Source organism: Phaethon aethereus (genome assembly GCF_964289735.1).
Source record: "Phaethon aethereus genome assembly, chromosome: 2".
Taxonomy (NCBI): domain Eukaryota; kingdom Metazoa; phylum Chordata; class Aves; order Phaethontiformes; family Phaethontidae; genus Phaethon; species Phaethon aethereus.
The window spans coordinates 22,696,888-22,720,090 of record NC_138582.1 but is presented as its reverse complement, the minus strand read 5'-3'; the positions used below and the strand labels follow the sequence as shown (position 1 = coordinate 22,720,090).

Below are 23,203 nucleotides of genomic sequence, written 5' to 3'. Positions count from 1 at the left end.
AGTGAATCTTTGGACAAGGCTGAGATGCTCTAGCTCCACAGGGACCTGTGTTTTGCACCCATCTTTCCATGGAATATCAGTTTTAAAATGTAAAAAAATAAGATCAAAGACTAATCATCAGTATTTTGGAAAAGTGTGGAAAAGAAGCCATGGGTGATAGTGTGCTCTCCACCACAGAGAGCTCTGGGTTGCATTAATACTTGTTTTTCAACTTGGGGTCTGCATTGTCTGGTACTTCAGAAATCCATGGAGGGTCTGTTCTTCTGTGTAAAAGCAGTCAAACAGCTTGGAGCTTTTTAGGACTGCAGCGCAAACTTCTTTGGGTCGAGCTAACAGAGGACATAATGGTAGCAGCAGGTTTGTCTTCATCACATTTGCCAGACACTGAAGATAGAAGACATAGCAGAGGCTGTCCATGGGCTTCTGGGATGGCCAAAAACCTAACTAGAAGGCTTAGATGTTTCTAGACATTTCTATCCATTTCTCAACCCTCAACTACCCCAGACCATTCCAGCCTGATTCTTTCCCATCCCTAGCTTCATATACCTGCTCCTGTCTCTGTAGCTGTCTCTTCTGCAGGGCTAGTGCTCTATATGCCCCGTCAATCTTCTAGGCTAGCCGAACTCTCCCTCCCACCTCAGCTCACCCACTTACTTCTGCTGATTTGTCTCTCTGAAGTTTCTAATCGTAGTCTCCTACTGGAATTCCTCACTTGGTCTTAGTCTCCCACTTTCACATATCCATAGACTGTACCGGAGTGCAGATGTCCTTCGATGATCATGAGAGAGGTAATGTAGCACCTGCAGAAGTGAGAATGCTCACAAGAGCTAGAATACAGAGGAATTACATTCTGTGAGTGCAAACAAGTTGGTTTTGAGGTGTAGGGGCATACAAACAGCTTTGAATCTTGCAGTCTGAGGGAGCTTGTGGAAGTAGCAAAAATGGGCTTAATTATGCTGCTAAAGCCACCGTTGACTTCAACAAAACAAAATTGTGCCAATACTGAGTGCTTCACTTATTCAACTAACATTGGTGATGTGACCTTCATATGACACAAGAACAAATGCTAAAAACATAAAGACATATGAATGGCTTGACTGACATGGCACTAGAGATTTAATGTAGAACTAAAAAGCCACCCAATGACAGTGTACTCATGATTTTCAGCCACAGCCAACTTCTTTCTTTAGGCTGCATAATAGCAAACTCTGCTCTGTTCCTCTATAGTATGTGCACGGTCCCAGGCCAGCCATTGATTGGTGTCTCTGTTATCTGAATGAATACGTATTTAAAGCTTTCCAGTAGCAAGTGTCAGAAGATATTTTTCACCTGAAACACTGAAAAACGCTAAGTCTTTTTTTCTGTGGGTCTTTCAAATGAAGTCTCACTCATCCATTGACACAGGTGGTTCGGGTTGCCAATGTACCAAGAATTTGTCTGTGAAAAATGAGATGCTAGATTAAAGCCATGCATTATTGAGGGTTGTGCTGAATGTCTCTGAGTGGCCTGATTATGTCATCTTTTGCTAAAGTGGGACAGTCCTGGATAATAGCAGAACATCATTTATATCCCAGGTACTACTGTCAAGGACCAGTAGCAAGCAACATTGTGGTGAAAAAGAAGCAAAGTGAAGGTTGCTTTAAATCTGTTTTCACAAAATAGACTACATGCCCAGGTACTATGGACAAGAGGATATATTTGTTCACTTTTGTTATCATTGCAGATGAAAGGGGAAGAGTTAAATGTCAGCAAGAGCTAGGCATTTTTGGCTGAGTTCTGACAAGTCCATTTCTGGTAGGAGTTGAATGTGCTCCTTTCAGTCTCAAAGCACAGACTGGTGAGAAGCCTTACCGCCTAGTGACTACAAAGCCCAAAGGCTGGGGCAGGTCTGATTGACAGCACTACCACAACAGTAACGGGTAACACTACCCGTTTCACTTGGCATCAGGAGGCAAAACTTGGAGTTTCTTGCCTTACCTGTTTGATGGTGTGTTGCCACCCAGCATACCTTTTCTCTCTGTTGTTCTGCAAGCAGCAAGCGAAAGCTTTGCAGCACATGGGAATGGTTCATCAAAATGATTTAGACAGGGGTCAATGGTTGTGAGAGATACCTGAACTGGTTAGGATTTTGAGTTCTGGTGCACACTTTCAGGACAATACTCTGTCTGTACTTTGTATTTACTTAAGGAAATAAAGCCTAGTGGCAATGACAGAAAATGGGAATGACTGATTATGAAAAAGAGCCATTAGTCTTTGGTAGGATAGATGAGACCTTGCAGGGTTTACATGACAGTGCTGTACCTGAACGCCGCGGCTCCCACCACTAACTGGAAGGGCAGCTTGCTGAGTATTGCTTAGCTCTCCCCCTCAAACTGGCAAGAGTCATGGCAGTGATAAAAGCCAATCCTTCTTGGGAAGTTAATTTTAATTCTGTACAAAATATTTAGCTCTGGTAAACATTTTACCTAGATGCTTGACCCCTCTACCAGTGACAAAAGATACGGAAAAGCCCAAGGTACTTCTTTGTCTTGGTCTTTACAGATAAGACTGATCTTTAGCCATATGAGGCCCGTCAGACCTGAGGGAAGGTCTGGAGCAAGGAAGTCTTACCCCTGTGAAGGATCACAGAATCACAGAATGGTAAGTGTTGGAAGAGACCTCTGAAGATCATCTGGTCCAACCCCACTGCCAAGGCAGGATCACCTAGGGCAGGTTGCACAGGAATATGTCCAGTCAGGTTTTGAAGGTCTTCAGAGAAGGAGACTCCACAACCTCTCTGAGAAACTTGTTCCAGTGCTCCGTCACCCTCCCAGTAAAGAAGTTTTTCCTCATGTTGAGGTGGAACTTCCTGTGCTGCAGTTTATGCCCATTGCCCCTCGTCCTATCACTGGGCACTACTGAAAAGAGACTGGCTCCATCCTCCTGACAGCCACCCTTCAGATATTTATAGACATTGATAAGGTCCCCTCTCCGCCTTCTCTTCTCCAGACTAAACAGCCCCAGGTCTCTCAGCCTTTCCTCATATGAGAGATGTTTCAGTCCCTTAATCATCCTTGTAGCCCTCCATTGGACTCTCTCCAAAAGTTCCCTGTCTCTCTTGAATTGGGGAGCCCAGAACTGGACACAATACTCCAGGTGAGGCCTCACCAGCACAGAGTAGAGGGGGAGGATAACCTCTCTCGACCTGCTGGTCACACTCTTCCTAATGCACCCCAGGATACCATTGGCCCTCTTGGCCATCAGGGTACATTGCTGTCCCATGGATAACTTATTGTCTACCAGGACTCCAAGGTCCTTCTCCATGGAGCTGCTTTCCAGCGGGACAACACCTAACCTGTACTGGTGCATGGGATTGTTCCTCCCCAGGGGCAGAACTCTACACTTGTCCCTGTTAAATTTCATGAGGCTCCCCTGCCCAACTCTCCAGTCTGTCCAGATCCCGTTGAATGGCAGCACAGCCTCCTGGTGTATCAGCCACTCCTCCCAGTTTTGTATCATCAGCAAACATTCCAACCCTTCATCTAGGTCATTGTCGTGGTTTAGCCCCAGCCGGCAACTAAGCACCACGCAGCCGCTCGCTCACTCTCCCTCCCACAGCGGGACGGGGGAGAGAATTAGGAAAAACCTCGTGGGTTGAGATAAACACGGTTTAATAGGACAGAAAGAAAGAAGGGAACAATAATGATAATACCAACAAAGGAATGTATAAGAACAAGTGATGCCCAATACAGAAATTGCTCACCACCCCGTGATCGACAGCCCGTCCCCGAGCAGCGATTTCCGCCCCCCCGGCCAACTCCAGTTTATGTACTGGGCATGACGTCGTATGGTAGGGAATATCTCTTTGGCCAGTCTGGGTCAGCTGTCCCGGCTGTGTCCCCTCCCAGCTCCCCGTGCACCCCCAGCCTGCTTGCTGGCAGGCCAGCACAAGAAGCTGGACTGTCCTTGACGGCTCAGCAACAACCCAAAACATCAGCACATTATCAACAGTTCCTCATCCCAAATCCAAAACACAGTCTCACACTAGCTTCTGTGAGGAAAACCAGCTCTATCCTGGCTGAAACCAGGACAGTCATTGATGAAGACGTTGAACAAAACTGGGCCCAGTACTGATCGCTGGGGAACACCACTAGCTACAGGCCTCCAACTGGACTCTGCATCGCTGACCACAACCCTTTGAGCTCTGTTGCTTAGCCAGTTCTCGATCCATCTCACAGTCCACTCATCCAACCCATACTTCCTGAGCTTCACTATGAGGATGTTATGGGAGACAGTGTCAAAAGCCTTACTAAAGTCAAGGTAAACCTTATCCTCTACTCTCCCTTCATCTACCTAGCTAGTCACTCCATAGAAGGCTATCAGATTGGTCAAGCATGATGTCCCCATGGTGAATCCATGCTGACTACTCCTGATAACTTTCTTTTCATCCATGTGCCTAGAGATGGCCTCCAGAAGGAGCTGTTCCATTACCTTCCCAGGGACAGAGGTGAGGCTGATCGGTCTGTAATTTCCCGGGTCTTCCTTCTTGCCCTTTTTGAACACTGGGGTGACACTGGCTTTCCTCCAGTCCCCAGGCACCTCTCCCGTTCTCCATGTTTTTTCAAAAATGATGGAGAGAGGTGTTGCAACAACATCAGCCAGCTCCCTCAGCACACATGGGTGCATCCCATCAGGGTTTGTGAGTGTTCAGTTCAGCCAAATGATCTCTAACCTAAACCTCATCGACCAGTGGAGAGTCTTCCTCCTTCCAGGCTTTTTCGCTTACCTCCAGGGCCTGGGATTCCTGAGGAGTAGTCTTAGCAGTAAAGACTGAAGTGAAAAAGGCATTCAGTAACTCTGCCTTCTCTGCCTCCTCTGTCACCAGGGCTCCTACTTCATTCTCCAAAGGTCCTACATTTTCCCTAGTCTTCCTTTTACCACTGATATACTTAAAGAAGCCCTTCTTGCCCTCTTTTACTTCCTTTCCCAGATTTAGTTCCAAGAGGGCCTTGGCCTTCCTTGTTGCATCCCTGCATATCCTGACAACATTCCTATAGTCCTCCCAAGTGCCCGGTCCCTTTTTCCACCTATTGTAAACTCATTTCTTCCATACAAGTTTTTTCAACAGTTCCTTGCTCATCTATGGGGGTCTCCTGACTCCTCTGCTAGATTTCATACTTAAAGGAATGCACTAATCTTGAGCTTTGAGGAAGTGGTGCTTGAATATTTACCAACTCTCTTGGGCTCCCCTACCTTCTAGAGTCCTAACAGAATCATAGAATCATAGAATTACTTATGTTGGAAAAGACCTTTAAGATCATCAAGTCAAACCATCAACCCAACACCACCATGCCCACTAAACCATATCCTGAAGTGTCATGGTTAGAGAACACTTAAACACACTGGACATACCTAAGTCCATAGGACATGATGGGAGGCAACCATGGGTGCTGCAGGTGCTGGCTGGTGTCACTGTGAGGCAACTCTCGATTATATTTAAAAGGTCATGGTGATCAGGAGAGGTTACTGATGGCTGGAAGAAAGCGAATGTCACCCCCTTCTTCAAGAAGGGCAAGAAGGAGGATCTGTGAAACTACAGGTTTCACCTCAATCTGTGGGAAGGTGATGGAGTAATTTCCTCTGGAAGCTGTTTCCAAACATAAAGGCCAGGAACTTGACCAGGATATCACCTAAATGTAATTATTTTTTTTTTATTGTTAGGGTGGTCAAACATTGGAACGGGATGACCAGATAGGTTATGGAGTCTCCATCCTTGGAGATACTCAAAATCTAACTAGACATGGCTCTGAGCAACTCAGAGCAGTGGGGCTGGAGTAGATATTTCTAGACGTGCCTGCCAGCCTCAGCCACTCGGTGATTTGGTGACTTTACACAAAGCATTGCAGAAAACATATTAAACATTGGCAGCAAAAGCTTGTGTCAATTTGTGAATGTGCTGTGCCAGCACCGGGGTGCCACCTGACTAATATTATTGACATTACACTCATACTGGAGTCACACACTTGAGTGGACTAATGCACTGTTTGCTTCTGTGACCACACACATGCATACCCGTGTGCTGAAGGTGAGCTGAATGGCAGGCCAAGGAGGTAAGTTTGCTCTTCCCCATCTCCCTAAACCTGAGTTACCAGGGAAAATGGCACATTCTGCACGTGTGGTTTTTTTTTAAATTCTAAAACAAATTCACCTTTGGTGCCTCAAAGACATTGAGGTTAACAGTAGTAGAACAGTTCTTACCCCGATCTACAGTATTGGGTCTATTCCTCCAGCTGCTCAGTGGTCCTCTTTAGTTGCACAGGTGAAAAGGCAGGTCTGTCTCTCCCCTGGCGTTACACAGAGACATACCTCTCATTCTCTGCAGACCTGACTGGGTTTCTGTTTTTTCCCATTTGTTTCTGTCCTGTGAGCTGGGGAAGTCTAGGGGTTTGTTTATCTTCAGCTGCCTCTTCTGCAAGTTGTTCAGCTATTCCCTTGGTCTCTCTATTTACCATAACCCTCAACCACATGATTACACCGTTCTTTTTTTATTTTTTTAAAACTTGTCTACAAGTTACAATAAAAAGAGTATTTTATCCACAATTATTTCTGTTCCTCTTCTTGCCTATCCTCTCCTCACATTTCCTACACTTTATTTTGGCTCTTTTCCCCTGTCTTTGTAATTCAAAGTCTTCTTTCCTCTTTTGGTATGCTTTCTTCTGCTCCAATAGATCACCCTTCCACATACATAAAAGCATGTATTTTTTCTTTCTACTGAGCAGTACTGTACTAAGGTACAGCTGAAATCAAGGATTTTATTTATTCATTTATTATCTCAGTAGAAATTTCTAATATCTTTCATGTTACTGGGCATTGTCTCTAACTGCCTCTCTAGGGCTTGTCAGAAATGTATTCATATACCACCAGCATTCAAAACAAGAGTCTGAGGAGAAGTCTGGATTTGGCTTTTGACTCATTCATCCCTTTCCTTCCCCCAGCTCACAGCAGAGCTCAACTTCCTTTTTAAATGTCCTTCACTAGTGTAGAAGCTGTTTGATTTACTGTGAAAAATCCCCCAATTGAATCAAATCTGGTTTGTAAAATTAATGAAAAGTTGACCTGATTGTCTTGTGAAGATAATTCAGAGAGACATGCTAGTGCTCCTGACACTTCTGAAGCACAATACAAATGAGGACTTTCCTTTCAACAACCATGTTTATGGAACTCTCCTTATCACCACCCCGTACTCCCAAGCTTGGCTTGCTTTATAGCTAAGCTAAAGGCTTTTTTTTTCCTCTGTGCAAGTTTTGCTGCAGCATTTTGTGTGGGCAGCTGGGTGTGCAAAGTCAGAGGATGCTGGGTTTACAATTGCCTTCACCCTGACCCCTGCGCTGTCAATATTGTCACACTGACTCACTGTGTTTCCATCACAGTTTAAATAGCCCAGAGATGCTTGCAGTTAAAGAAGGAATGAACAGGCAAAACCTTTCCTCTAGTTCTGTTTCACATCGCAGAAGTGGAAAGGAAGGATCGAAGGATCACTCCCTAATGCTGATGAAACAAAGCCTGAAAATGGGGATGCTATTGTCGACTTTATGGGCGCAGACTTCAAAATAGGTGAACGTGCTTCATGGGTGCTGCTGCGCGTGAGAGTAATTTCCTTCTCATTTCATTCCTGATACATAAGACCAGCCCTGCCCTCCAGTGGCACAGTAAAGCTACATGCTGCAGTATTGGACTCTGCAGAGATCTCCTGGTACTTCAGGCTGAAGACAGAAGCACTGCAGGTGTAGGTGCTTGCACCACAGCCATGAGCTCTCTACAGGTAGGGAAATGATAGCCAACAGACAACCGGGCAATAAACACATACTGGCTATGTGAGGATTTCTCTGGCAAATGATGGGCATGAAAGCAATATTAGGTATGCCAGGACCAGATCTCCCAAATTCCTTCTCTGCTCCTGCACCTGGAATCCACATCACCAGCAAGAATAGAATACTCCAAAAGAGTACTAGAAAGATCCCAAACTTCTGTCTGGGTGGGGAGAGTGATAAAAATACAGTTAAGGTTTTTTTCCTTACTTTAACAATGTATTTGGGTAATTAACCTTTCCATACAAAAGAGAAGGGAAACCAGCAGAATCCCAAAGAGAAGCGCTAAGCTGTTCTCTGTTTCAGCCTTAACAAACAGATCCTCAGCTCCTCTGTACTGAGATGTATTGCTTCAGAGAAAAAGGGTTTTAATGCAGCAATGCCACCTCTCAAAGCAATCAGAGATAGTCTGTTCTGAGTGACTAATGGACTGAAGGAAAAATCAAAGAAAGCAAACATTTTTCTCATTAGGTGCTGGAAAAGCCTGAGGATTGTGGCTAAATGAGGTAGGATTCAAACATCTGGGAAAGCAATTTTGTCTTACTTCCCTGTGAAAGGCTCAAGGAAACTGTGTGGGCTGCAGAAGTCATCTCTAAATCATCTTTCCAACCTAGTGCGGGGCATCTGTTGCCTTAGGACAACAGTTATAGCACAGCCCCAGCAACAACCGTGTGAGAATGTAATGAGCAAGCAATAGCTGGGATGAGGTTGTAGGACAAATTCAGAAGTCCTGTCAGGGTCTAGAGACTGAAGTAGGACTGAGAGATCACTCAGTGCTCTCTTCCAGTGCTCCAGTTCAGGACTTGTGCTGACATAAATGCATTTCATAATCTCATTGCATATCAAATTAACTATATGGCTACTAGAAAACACATCCTACTGTATTTGGCTCTGCTGTCACTCATTACTGGTATTTTGGAATAGTGATCCGTACAGTTCCAAAATTATATCCCTGTGAAGATCTCACCATTATAGTGTGCCCCATGTAAGTGGAAAAAGAACAAGGACTGCAGAGATTTGGAGCCTGACAGTCTCAACTTTAGTAGTAGTGCCTGAATAGTACAGCTGAAATACTTTTGATGTCACACAGTTTCTCAAGGGCTATCACTTGGCACCTTGTGGCTAGAGGCAGGATTCAGGTACTAGGGCCAGCACGTGTCATGGCAAAACAAATACTCATAAATATCACAAACCTGACAGGCTCAATAACTTGTTGCACTCAAGGACATAAAAATACAGCAGATGCTTTGGTGTAAATCCCAGTTCACAATATGCAGGTAATTTTTTTCATGGCATCTGCACAATAGTTAAAACAGTAATTGGACTTAAAAAGTAGGCATTTGTTAAGAACAAAATCCAAAGGGTACACCTTATGAGGAGAATAATTGATGGTACAGAGCAGTAAATACTAACATAGGGATCAGGAACACTTTGCTAGTTGTACAGGGAGAAGCTTCCTCATTTCTAATCTAATAAAAATCTGTAGGAAACCTGAAAAGATTATACAGTTTTCCACAGATAATACAGCTAACAGATACAGCTAAACATATAGTAGAGCTCAGTTTATAAAATGAGTGTTTATATAACTCATAAAACTACTTGATGTTATCACACTGTGAAAACATCTGTTTTTAGAAAAATCTCTAACTTTGTTCCTTTGAAGCTTTCCTTCACTTTCATGGTCTGCAGTCTTTTGCATCACCTCGATCTCAGTAGGTGTCCCAGGAGCACGGAGGACATTTGAAAGTCCTGGACACGTCCACAGTACCCAAAGGACTGGCAGCCTTTACTCCTTGGTCTCATTTCTATCATAATTGAGTTGTTTTGTCCTTGAGCAACTTACTTAAGCCAACACTGGATGTTAAACATAAGGCAACTACATATATTCAATCGAGTGATTTCAGAGCTTTGAGCATCCATAGTTGTCACAACTGTAAACTTACTCTAATTATATTTACTTGTCTCACAGGTATATCATGCAACTGCAAGGATCTAATAATTGTTAAAACCTGAAGCCTCAGATGAAAGACTCCACACAAATATAAGTTATCATTAAAAATAGAAATCGGTCCTTTCTCCCCCTCTACTTCTTCCTCTGCTCTTCTTCCAAGGTAGCAAAAGATTAATTAAGGAGAATGGGTTCGTGGTTGACATGCACTCTTGATGAGCCAAAACATAAGAAAAGACAGGCATCCTTCATACCAGAAAGTTCCAGTTCTGAGAGGGAAAGACAGGCTAGGTGGAAGGTAGCTGCTGGGTAGACATCTTCACCACAGTTAGTCACACTCTATTCTCTTTGTAGTCAGTGGGCACAAACTGGCATTGCAAGCAAACTACTCATCTCGTCCCAAAGGAGAACAACTCCGGACAGGTTCATCTAACCTGTTTTAGATCTTGATACAGAGATTAACAGGGTTCTAGAAGCATCCTCCTCTCTGTTGATTACAGAGGGAGACTAGACAACAAACTCGGATGCAGACCATTGCAGTATAGAAGTCTACATTGAACAGTGTACCCAGCTCCCTTGCAATAGAGATTGCAATAGTCTTGGATGCCTGGTTCTGCTGTTCTGCCACCCCAAAGACAATCTGAGAAATGGGAACCTGTGATAGCTCTTCCTGAATATCCCCATGATTATCCTCCATCATCTTACAAAGAAAATTCTCCTTTGAAATTTAGAGGCACAAGAACTACCAACCTAGTAGGAGTTTGTTTCTCGTACAAGCTCGTACATCACTGTATGCCTATGAATACAGCAGGAACTACATGTCTGCTTTCCATTGTCAAATTAAAAATGACAGTAATTATCATATGCTTTCTGTGTCTGTCTTAAAATGTGAAAAGTCTTTCTGTACCTGTTTGGCCCATTGTCATGGGGCAAGGACCAGGACACCCATGGACTGCACAGAAGTACAGGTTATACTGTTTCTACACATAGGACAATAAACTTACTGTACAGGTGTTTTTGTGTTGGCCTCATTTCTCTCTTAAATATTCTCCAGTGACAGTTGCTTAAAAAGAAGGGCTATCACATCTGAAAATGCAACTTTAAACAACATTCCAGGTTTCTGAGACAAAACCTGTCTAGACAGAATCATGCTTCTAAGAATACACTTACCTCTCAAATGGAAAATCAGATAAATTGAGAAAAAGAGATTTTTTTTAAAAAAATTAGGAATTCCATCCTACAAAAAACAAAGTATTAGTTACATAGGGGAAAAAAAAAATCACATTTTCAGTAAAAAGGTTTTTTGAAATTAATGCATTATGCTCTTGCTCTGGTAATCCCACTTCATAAGTCTTCAAGCTACGTGTGTCTGTCTCTCCATAAAGTCAGAACACAAAACAATATTGCAGGTGAGTTCACCAGTATGGTTAGCATAGATTTGCCTCAGGTGTAACAAAGCAAACACTTGAACACACCAATAAACACTTGGCTGTGCAGCTGGCAGGGACAAAATGTATAAACTTCTTTAAAGACTGGGACAGGGAGGTGTAACAGCAGCTCTAAAATAGTGTCAGTTCCTCTGAATCAGCATTTTTCTGTACCTGACCCCTTCAAGGAAGGGAAAAACAAAAAATAAAATTCAGCATCTGCTATCAGAATTCTCTGCATTGCTTAGCACAACAGACATCTTCCTAGCACATGAAATTAAGAGAATTAGGATTCATCTCCTGTGACCTAACAGAGCAAGAATGTAGAAAATGTGCTTAAAGACCACTGCTCATTGCTTTTACTTTACAGATTTGCTGATACCTTCTAAAGATAAATATTAAGAAATAATGTCCCCAATGTACCTACTTTTAAGAACCTACAGAGCTGCTGCCATGTTATAACTCTAGTTACTATTTTATTATTACAATTTTCCAGTTGTTATAATAAAATTCCTTTTAAAGAGAAATTTCAGTGACAACTTTTATGCAGGAAGCCCAGTATAATGTTTATTGGTTACTGTTCTTTCATGTTGGCTCTTGAGAAGTTGATTGTGGATTGATTGTTGGATCCAGAATGCATTGCATTGGTGGGGACAGCAGGGTCATTTTCATTTGCGTTTATCTATAGAGAAGAAAAAGACAATATGGTATAATCTTTCAAAAGAAAATCTCTGCTTTGCAATTTGTCACTCAGAGAGGTAATAATGGAGAAAGAGTGCTAGGAGCTAGAAAGAAGGATTATTGCTCCCTCACTCTATTGCAGCTTTAGCCTTTAGCCCTCTCTATTACAAAAGCTTTCTCCCTTACGGCAGAGGAAAACAAATAGGATGCTGCACTCTGTTGCTGCTACTGATGCCCTGGATGAGGTTCACTGTGAGGTAGCTTTAAAGGAATGATACAACTAAATGCGGAAAAGCTAACTTTTTTAAAAAAAAAAAAAAGCACTAAGAACAGACACATGTTATGTAAGGATCTCGTTAGGTCAAGCAGGGACAAAATTAGAAAGGCAAAAGCCCAACTAGAGCTCAGTCTGGCCACTGTCGTAAAGGATAATAAAAAATGTTTTTACAAATATATTAACAACAAAAAGAGAGGCAAGGAGAATCTCCATCCCCTACTGGATATGGCGAGGAACATTGTCTCCAAGGACGAGGACAAGGCTGAGGTACGTAATGCCTTCTTTGCCTCAGTCTTTAAAAGCCAGTCCAGGTATCTGCAGGGTATTCAGCCCCCTGAGCTGGAAGACGGGGATGGAGAGCACAATGTACTCCTCATAATCCAGGAGGAAGCAGTCAAGGACATGCTAAGCCACCTGGACACCCACAAGTCTATGGGGCCTGATGAGATCCACCCGAGAGTACTGAGAGAGCTGGCGGAGGAGCTTGCCAAGCCACTCTCCATCATTTATCAGCAGTCCTGGTTAACAGGGGAGGTCGCAGAAGACTGGAGGCTTGCCAATGTGATGCCCGTCTAGAAGAAAGGCTGCAAGGAGGATCCTGGGAACTACAGGCCTGTCAGCCTGACCTCCGTACCAGGGAAGATTATGGAGCGGTTGGTCTTGAGAGTGCTCACAGGGCATCTGCAGGACAGCCAAGCAATCAGGCCCAGCCAGCATGGGTTCATGAAAGGCAGGTCCTGCTTGACCAACCTGATCTCCTTCTATGACCAAGTGACCCACCTAGTGGATGACGGAAAGACTGTGGACGTTGTCTACCTGGACTTTAGTAAAGCCTTTGACAGTGTCTCCCACAGCATTCTCCTGGAGAAACTGGTGGCTCGTGGCTTAGACAGGTTTACTCTTCGCTGGGTGAGGAACTGGCTGGATGGCCGAGCCCAGAGAGTTGTGGTGAACGATGTTAAATCCGGCTGGTGGCCGGTCACAAGCGGTGTTCTCCAGGGCTCGGTTCTGGGGCCGGTCTTGTTCAATATCTTTATTGATGATCTGGATGAGGGAATCGAGTGCTCCCTCAGTAACTTTGCAGACAACACCAAGTTGGGCGGGAGTGTTGATCTGCTGGAGTTTAGGAGGCCACTGTAGAGGGATCTGGACAGGCTGGATCGATGGACAGAGGTCAACTGTATGAGGTTTAATAAGGCCAAGTGCAGGGTCCTGCACTTCGGCCACAACAACCCCATGCAATGCTACAGGCTTGGGGAGGAGTGGCTAGAGAGCAGCCCGGTGGAAAGGGACCTGGGGGTGCTGGTTGACAGCCGGCTGAACATGAGCCGGCAGTGTGCCCAGGTGGCCAAGGTGGCCAACAGCATCCTGGCCTGTATCAGGAATAGTGTGGCCAGCAGGAGTAGGGAAGTGACCATGGCCCTGTACTCGGCACTGGTGAGGCCGCACCTTGAATCCTGTGTTCAGTTTTGGGCCCCTCACTACAAGAAGGATGTTGAGGTGCTGGAGCGTGTCCAGAGAAGGGCAACGAAGCTGGTGAGGGGGCTGGAGCACAAGTCTTATGAGGAGTGGCTGAGGGAACTGGGGTTGTTCAGTCTGGAGAAGAGGAGGCTGAGGGGAGACCTTATCGCTCTCTACAACTACCTGAAAGGGGTTGTGGCGACGAGGGTGTTGGCCTCTTCTCCCAAGCAACTAGCGATAGGACAAGAGGAAATGGCCTCAAGTTGCGCCAGGGGAGGTTTAGATTTGATATTAGGAAAAATTTCTTCACTGAGAGAGTGGTCAGGCATTGGAATAGGCTGCCCAGGGAGGTGGTGGAGTCGCCATCTCTGGAAGTGTTCAAAAAACGTGTGGATGTGGCGCTTCAGGACATGGTTTAGGGGACATGGTGGCGCTGGATTAATGGTTGGACTTGATGATCTTGAAGGTCCTTTCCAACCTAGTGATTCTGTGATTCTGTGTGAACTGGGGCTTTACATCCATCTATTGGGAAATCATTTCTCAAACTAGCTGATCTCATTGATGGTACACACCTGTACCCAAAAACTTAGCCTGGATTTTGTCATGCTTAGCGCCACCCACTGTCCCCTCGACCCATATTAATCAACTCCCATACTGCAGAAGACAGCGTTTCAGCTGCAGTTGGCATACAGCAGCATCATGCCTCAGTCGTGCTTGCTGAAGGTTTAACCTAGTTCTTTTACTTTTTCCTGAAGCATTTCTTCTTCTGTTAAACAGTTAAAGAGTGACATGTTGTCACCTAGTCCTTCTCCCAGCTGCCTTATCCCACCCATATTATGCACTGCGCTGATCCTTGCTAGGTTCTTCTGAGAAACAGTTCAACTCACTAAGCCAACAGAAGACTAACCCAGAAAAAGGAAGCTAATTGTTTTCTGCTGGCTTCATAAATAGATCAGCTTGCAGAAAGATTTACCGAGCACCAGGGTGTATCCAGGTGAGGGAGTGTCAATAACCAAGCTACGCACTGTGGACACTGGAGAGGAGGGAACGGGAGATGCCAGCTGTTATTCCCCTGCAGCACTGAACCTTACAGCAGCTCAAACATCCATTAGACCTCTGCTGGCATAGACTGCAGCACCTCTATTGCATGAAGCTAGCTGTTATCCTTGCAAAACAGACCTATCAGCTTAACCCAACCAGCATAACTGGTGGAGAGTTATTGTCTGCCACACAGGGACACTAAAGAATTTAATTTTTCACATCGAGCTGGTTTTGGTGGGGTTTTTTCTGTAAACTTGCAAGCCAAACATTTATGCTTTGTTTGTACTCCTGATGCTAACTGAACTCAGGTTTTCTATGGGCTTTCATATCAACGTCTCAGTCTAGCAGTTAAACTCCATTTGCTTCTCTCAACTGGACTTTTAAAATGAGACTCCAATCAGAAAGAGGTCCTCCATACCTGAGCTGCCACACATTTTCATCAAATTTGAAGACACCAAGATAACTCAGCTTCTGAGAGGGCTTATTTCAGACAAGCCTGTCACAAGCTAGACAGCCTGCTACACTTTTGCTTTCTTGAAGTTTCAGAGAAGCATAAAGTAAAGTAGTTTTCACTAATCAAAAGAGACAGTTACCTGCAAGAGCCAAAACTGGGGAACGAGCCTATTATTTTGGTGTCACAGATGTTCCTGAGACCACATCTGTATATGGTGCTCTCTTCACAGGAACAGGCTGACAGACCTGCAATAAAATAGTGCAAATATTTCACTACTATTTGTCTTCTCCTTTCAACTGCTAATTGGACACAATGAAAATACCAGTCCTATGATAACCCAGCCTTGTATGTTATGTACCCCAACACTTTCACCAAACTCCTTTCTTGAAAAGATCCCTTACACTGGGATGACACTGTTCAGTTCTTAGCTTTCATCAACAGCTGGGTGGCTCAATCTGTTCAGCACTGTAACAAAGCAATTCTAAACCCATTTTTTTTAAAGAAGCAGCTGACCATATTCCACCTCATTTTATTGATGCTTCTCGCTTCCTTAGTCCAAACAGATCTTGGAGTGACAAAATCCCAGAGATTATGGTGTATAAATAATTAGGATATGCTAAAAAACAATCAAAAATCAATTAATCTGGTTGCTTCTGTATATTTTTTAAATCTTGGTTCAGCTACTTCAGGACATCCCAGGAGAGAACAGGTACAGTACACACCCGAGTTGCTCTCCAGAATAGCTGACTCACTCCTTGTTCAAGCTATAAGCTTGTTCTTTGTTAAAGTAATCACATTTTCTGGTGACGCTCTTAATATAGGTAAGAAAGGTTAACGAACAGCAGTGAAACAAAGTGAATCCTGCCTTGTGTGGCTATCTACCATCCACATCCCAGCTGTTGGCTACAGGAAGTTGAGCTGGTTGAAAAATCACTTCTGAAGACATGCTGCACTTGATGTTCTGGTTAAGGGAAAATTCTCTCTAGCTTTGATGAGAAATGGAAACCATCACATTCACTGAAGTCTTTCAGAATTCTGTAATTATTACATTTCTTACAAATTTTAGTTTAGTTTTGATACTCTGCTAAAGCAGAGATGCCAGGATCTGGAGTCACTAAAATTCAGCTATGCTTGAGGAAGCACCTAATTATCATTTAACAACTGCAACATGTTCTCTTACATGAGAAGGAATGCTGCAAGTTTTTGCTGGTGTAATGCCAGTACAAATCTGTTTTCAATAGCTAGTTTCTCTTACCATTATTTGACATTTATTTTGCATTAAAAGTCAAAGGGATCAACACTGCACCAGAAAGAAAGTGCTATAATAATAAGCAGCCCTCATTAACGAAGTACCAAATATCTTCAGTGTCCAGTGGATTAAATACAGTCACAGGCACATACAACTTTGTGCACAATACATATCCCACTAAAGATAGATCCAAAGGACTATGATTTCTAAGAGGAACACAGCAAAGAGAATTAAAAATGCAGAATGAGTCTACTGTAGGGGAGCAGTTCTCACTATTTAGCCTGTGAGATCATCTTATCTGCAGCTGGCCATGGAATTGCATGACCTTTGGAGCAATTGTTTCAATTCAGTTACATGTTCAGTGGAAAAGAAAGATCCCTTCTCCAGACAAATTCACAGTGAAGACTACTGGTTCACTTTTCTACTAAGTCTGGCACAGATTTTCTTTGCCCTTCCTTTCCCCCAGAAACAGTAACCTTCATTCACATTGAAAAGGTGACTAGAATATAAAAAATTTGTGGACAGATATAAATGAGGAATCTGGTTTCAAAATAAAAAGTAGAGTAGAAACAGCATAGTTAGATCCTAACATAATACAAGTGAAAATAGCTCTAGTTTATCTAATTTATACTGACCTATACTGGTACAAAAAAAAAAAAAAAAAAAAGTGTTCATTTATGTTTGGACCCCCCCCCAAAATGCAATAATCTGATTTCTGTTCTTAGTACCCAGGGAAAAACTGTGTGCTCATGAGGGGACTTCCCTGCCTACCCACTGTATTATGTGTATCAACTTGCAGGCATCCACCAGCTCCTGTGGAAGTGTGGTCTTTGGGGAAAGCCTCACTCAGCCACTTTTACATGCCTTTCTCAGTCCATCAAGACAACAGCAGGAAGAAATATACAGAGTTACCTTGGACGCATTTCAATGGGCCATATCTCACATGCATGCTAGTCTGACTCAACTTTTAGATCCTGCAGTGAATCCCACTGATTCAGCTTGTGATTTTAAAATATACTTAGTCTGGGTGCTTTTGAAAATCCTACTCACTATATGTAATGCTGAGGATGCAAAAGCATTCTTCATGAATGCTTGCATGTTAAATGGCCACTGAAAATTCAATCTTCATGTATTTTGCTGTATTTCTTTTATGGAAAAAAAAGAACAAGAGCTTGAACAGAGCTATCTTGCTTAGTCTAGCAGTGCACTTTGTGCATGTTCAGCTTTTAACACATTCTTGCTGGAACAGAGACAAGTGTTCAGTATTCTACAGGGTTTAGCTCCCAAATATCTGATCTATGAAAGAGTTAGAAAATTATTGATTTCTTCCTCAGTGTAATATTTCTTCCTGCTTATGATGTTAAGACTCTGATTTTCAGTGAAATCAGTTAGTCAGATTACTCAAGAGCAAAACCTCATCCACTTTTATTGCAAGTGGGACATGTTTATTTTAAGAAGTACCCAGACTTAGTCTACGAGCTGTACAGTCTACCCTAAGAGCAGGAACTAGTCTATGGTATTTTTCTGTAAGATAAAAAGCAATAAAAATTGAGTCCTTATTTTAATTTCCTCCCACCTTGGCAGATTTTGATTAGTAAGGGAAATTACCATTGAAACCCCAAACCTCTGTTCCCAAGAGCTAGTTATCCTCATGTTGTACAAAGCATTACAGAGATTTATTAGTTTAATTAACCTGTTCCCGCTGCCTGACTCGTTTGTAGACATATGGAGGGAATGGTGGACGGGAGACATATTTGCCTTCTCCTGCTGTGACACTGAAAGCTCCACCTTCATAAACCACTTTGCCTCTTGAAACTGTAGCAACTGGGACTCCATGGCAGACCATTCCTTCAAATATATTGAAATTGTTGGCCTGGTGATGTGTCTTGGCAGATATTGTCCTGTGTTTACAAAACAAAACAACACCCAAAATTACTATGACTCTTGCATTTTTCTTCATTATAAAATTTTGAGAAATATATAAAGGAAGAATATTTAGCAGCATAATTAAACTATGAGATTGTACAGTACATCATGGAACAGCTGTAAAAATAGGATAGAGCATTAACATTTCATTGAACAGTAATTGCATTTCAAAAGAATGAAGACGGAGTCAAAACTTTGCAGCCTTGAAATGCAAAATTTTCCACTAGAAAGAGATTAGTGGGAAAAAAATCAGGTTGTAATATTTTATTTGGATAACATGATTTCATTCTGCCTTGTCAAGCAAATATCTAAGCTCTGACCTTTTAGCTAGAATGACTTGCAATTTCAAGTTTGAAAAGTATGGCTGCAATGTTTCAAAGACTGAGACTCACAAATAACACAAAGACTATTTCACTGGAAAGTCAGTAGATGGTAATGAATTTTGGTAACTCTTAATGTGAGTTGGACTGATCCAGTGACTGACAGCTCAAATATCTTGATGTTGCTAAATAGTAATGACAACATCACACTTCTACATACCTTTCCTCCAAGCATATTAAGCAAATTATAATTTTAGACCTCAACAGTACTCATCTGAGCTACGGTATTATTGCTTTGTTTATGCATAGACCTCATTCTTTATGATCACCATTTTTCTACCCAATTTCTCCAACCCTAACTGGCTACATTAAAGGCAGAGACAATGCTAGAGATGATATTAGCATGTGGAAGTGCAGGCTGTGTATACTTCCTTTATTATGTATTTTCCCTACTGAGCAAATTACTATCTATCTACTGTATCTAAAATGGGTCACAAGATTTTGAATTTTTGTTAATTATTTCATTAACTTCCTGTTTTCAATCTACAGATTTTAATTCTTTTAATGCAATTTGAAGACTTTATATTTTTATTGTAATCTGTAATTTCTTAAAGGAAGGAAGCTTCAGGCTTTTGGCTAGCAGTCAGAATTTTCCAGAACGGGTGCTCACACAATTGAAAACCTATCATGCATATATTGCATTAACATTATTCCAGAGACTACATCTTTTGCAAAAGAAATATTTAAGTCAAAATTAATGTGAAATATTGATAGATTAAAATATTGATCGACTTGGAGAAGAATTTTCTAAATCTTTAGTTAATATCTTATCAAAATGAGAAAAACCACAACAAAATATACATCTTTCTTGAAGTACAGCCATTATCAAAAGTAATCACATATCAAATATTTCAAATGATTACTTATACAGAGGAAAAAAGAATTCATGAAGGAATACTTAGTTTTCACAGAATCACAGAATCATAAAGGTTGGAAAAGACCTTTAATATCACCAAGACCAACCCAACACCACCATGCCCACTAAACCATGTCCCCAAGTGCCATGTCTATACATTTTTTGAACGCTTCCAGTGATGGTGACTCCACCACCTCCCTGGGCAGCCTATTCCAATGCCTGACCACTCTCTCAGTGAAGAAATTTTTCCTAATATCCAATCTAAACCTCCCCTGACGCAACTTGAGGCCATTTCCTCTTGTCCTATCGCTAGTTGCTTGGGAGAAGAGGCCAACACCCTCGTCGCCACAACCCCTTTCAGGTAGTTGTAGAGAGCGATAAAGTCTCCTCTCAGCCTCCTCTTCTCCAGACTAAACAACCCCAGTTCCCTCAGCCGCTCCTCATAAGACTTGTGCTCCAGACCCCTCACCAGCTTCGTTGCCCTTCTCTGGACACGCTCCAGCACCTCAACATCCTTCTTGTAGTGAGGGGCCCAAAACTGAACACAGGATTCAAGGTGCGGCCTCACCAGTGCCGAGTACAGGGGCACAATCACTTCCCTGCTCCTGCTGGCCACACTATTGCTGATACAGGCCAGGACGCTGTTGGCCTTCTTGGCCACCTGGGCACGCTGCCGGCTCATGTTCAGCCGGCTGTCAACCAGCCCACCCAGGTCCCTTTCTGCCAGGCTGCTCTCCAGCCACTCCTCCCCAAGCCTGTAGCGTTGCATGGTCACTTGTTGTGACCCAAGTGCAGGACCTGGCATGTGGCCTTATTAAATCTCATACAGCTGACCTCAGCCCATCGATCCAGCCTGTCCAGATCCCTCTGCAGAGCCCTCCCACCCTCAAGCTGATCAACACTCCCACCCAACTTCTTGTTGTCTGCAATTTCCTTTCATATCATTCTGTTGAACTAAGCGAAACTGGTTCTACTAAGGGCTACATTTAAATCTCAGTGGCAACTGACTTTTCAAAGGCTGTTTACATAGAAATATTCTCTATGACCAATCTGCCCATGGGAATATAAACTTTTCCTTAAGCAGCACACCTTGAACAGAAAACTTATGCATGTCTGCTCACCAGCATCAGCATCGTCTTGTAGATTCACAGTGGAAAGGCAACAGAAGTCAGACCTCTCTTGTATTTGCCAGTCCTATGAGTACTGTTGAACAACTTTATCCATGGGTTTGCCCCACAAAGAGTTTATGAACCTATTCCTCTAGCTTATTGCATTACCCTTATGGGTCTAATTGCTAGAACAGTAAGTAAGAACAACTGTAATACAACTATCTTTAGCATTCTGTGGGTATACATCATTATCTATTTGCACAACAGATTTGGGACACAAAAAGAAAAATGGAAAACATAATTTGAGCAAACGAGCAGAAAAATAAGCAAGATCCTTCAACTCAACATGTGAGCTGTTTAAATGTGATAGAGCAGTATCACTAGAGGTAAACACACCTCAGAAGTAAGTATGTCCTTCATAAAAAGATACAAAATTAATAGCAGTTAGCATATTTAAAAGTAATACCCATTTGTACAGCTAAACCTTACAATATGACAAAACACATTCCCCAGAGCTTGTCTCAACAACAAACTTGTATAGAACTCATTTACAACTATTCTGTTGAAACCAGCCTTAGATCACGCTGCCCTTTCTGAAGGTGAAGCACACTGTCCCTATGGAGATCACCAAAATTCGTCTGTGATTTAACCCTTTGACATTATCAATGTCAGTGAAAGTTTCAGGTAGCAAGGAAGAAACTAATTAAAAAAGAATTAGATGGTATGCTTGGGTCTGAAGCTCACAACTCAGCAACCTTATGCAACAGACTGTTTACTGCTGTATCAGCCATTTCAGTAGCAGGCAGCTTGCTGGGAATCTTAGCAAAATTCCAATGTTTGCTCTGAATGTCTGACCACTATTGACCACTCAGCTGATGGCAAGAAAGGCTGTAACCTACTTATAATCCAAGAAACCAAGTCTGCCACTGTAGTGAAGTATAACGTAACAGCTGTCTCCAGCATCCTAAGTGATGCCTGACATAAGGGATTACTCCTATATGAGAGCAGATTCTCACTCCAGGCTTCAAAAACCTGTATTAGATTTTTTTAATAAAATTTGTAGAATTCTTTAATTCTGGTTATAAATTACAGTGGCTCTTCTTTCAGGCAACCCTTTCTCAAATGGAGAATGAGATCAGAATGATTACTTCAACATTTAAAGGAACATCCTCCTCTACAAAGAGGATTCTGCAAAGACATCAGGCCTTGTTTTGTTCCTACTTACACCAGTGTTTCCATGTAATTCATTCAGCTGCTTTTGACACACCCGTTTTGCGAAGAGGTATTAACTATCAATGTAAAAACTGACATTTCTCTAGTACCAAAGAGGAAGACATCATTCTGAAACTGTCTTTTTTCCAATCCAGTGCTTCTGTCCAGCTCATTTACAGTCAAATAGCAATTATTTTAGTCTAAGAGCAATTACCAGATTTTTCTCTGACTGTGTGAGGATTCAGTGACTAGTAATCCCATGAGAAAGGGCATTACAGCCACTCCTAGAATATGTCTATTTATGTCTAAATAAACTACAAGCTGAGGTTTGAAATATAGAAAAGAGCATCAGATTAGACTAATGCAGCAAGCTATAGGGTGAAATTCAAGACTGTACAGGTGGTCAGCTCAGAAGTTATGCCCTGAAGCTTTGTTAAGGAGTTAGAGGTACCAGTTTTCATTTTGAGTTAAACCCAACCCAGGAGCATCATAAACATGTGTACGCCTCAGTCAGAGCCTGGAATACCGAGTTATAGTCAAGCAGGAGGGGAAACTGGATGAAGGGGAACCATTAGACATTAGAGTGATTTAACGCACAGGACATGAAGCTACATCAGCCCAGTGAAGGTGGATCTGTTGGACTAGAGTAAGCCCTAGAACCTAAGCTTTGACTGCTGTAAGGATTATCACTTCTTTAATTTTTAAGGTGGGCATAAGAAAATGAAGAATTTAATTACTTTCAGTGGAAACTGGATGCATACCTCACACAGTTTTCTTAAAAAATTCCAGGTACAGGAATATGAAGGAATTTGTACTTGACAGCCCTTAGGCAAGAATAGCTGCTCAACATCTCAGAAAAGGAAGGACACCTATTTTGTAGTTACTTAATTAAACATTTTAAAACATAGTAATAAAGGCAGCTAAAATGACTCAGGTCCATTGTTGAGAAAACAACTGCTTCGTTGACAGCTGCCGTAAAAAAACAAATTATGTAAGAGTGAGTGTTTGAGCTGTAAGCAACTTCTCTCAGTGCTTACAGTGCAGTATCTCTAAGCTTTTCAGAGCTGGGGGTAGGTGAAAAATGCCAGTTTGCTGAAGATAGTATCAGCCTTTGTGAGTTGCCTCTTCACATCACTTTCAGATGCCTTTGAACTCTCCATATTGTTAACCTGCTTTTCTAAAATCTAGAAAAAAATAAAAAGGTTGTTCACCTTTCTGTGCTGTCCTAAGCCACCACTCATTTACAATGATAATTACGTTGAACTTTGTTAAAGAGTCAGTTTTACTAAAAAGAGAAGCAAAGGAGGGGTAAAAAAGGGAGGAAAAAGAAGAAAG

General features: G+C 42.4%; 1 protein-coding gene across 1 annotated transcript in view; it reads right to left on the bottom strand.

Annotated features, from left to right (window-relative positions):
• Positions 1-11,726: 11,726 nt before the first annotated feature.
• The window catches only part of DPYS (dihydropyrimidinase), a gene marked incomplete at its 5' end in the record, with an annotated part of 36,290 nt that continues 24,813 nt past the window's right edge, over positions 11,727-23,203 (bottom strand). The window contains 2 exons of the mRNA XM_082014818.1: positions 11,727-11,904; positions 18,079-18,286. Coding sequence (XP_081870944.1) covers positions 11,797-11,904; positions 18,079-18,286 — 316 coding nt within the window. The 3' untranslated portion in view covers positions 11,727-11,796. The remainder of the gene's footprint in view (positions 11,905-18,078; positions 18,287-23,203) is intronic.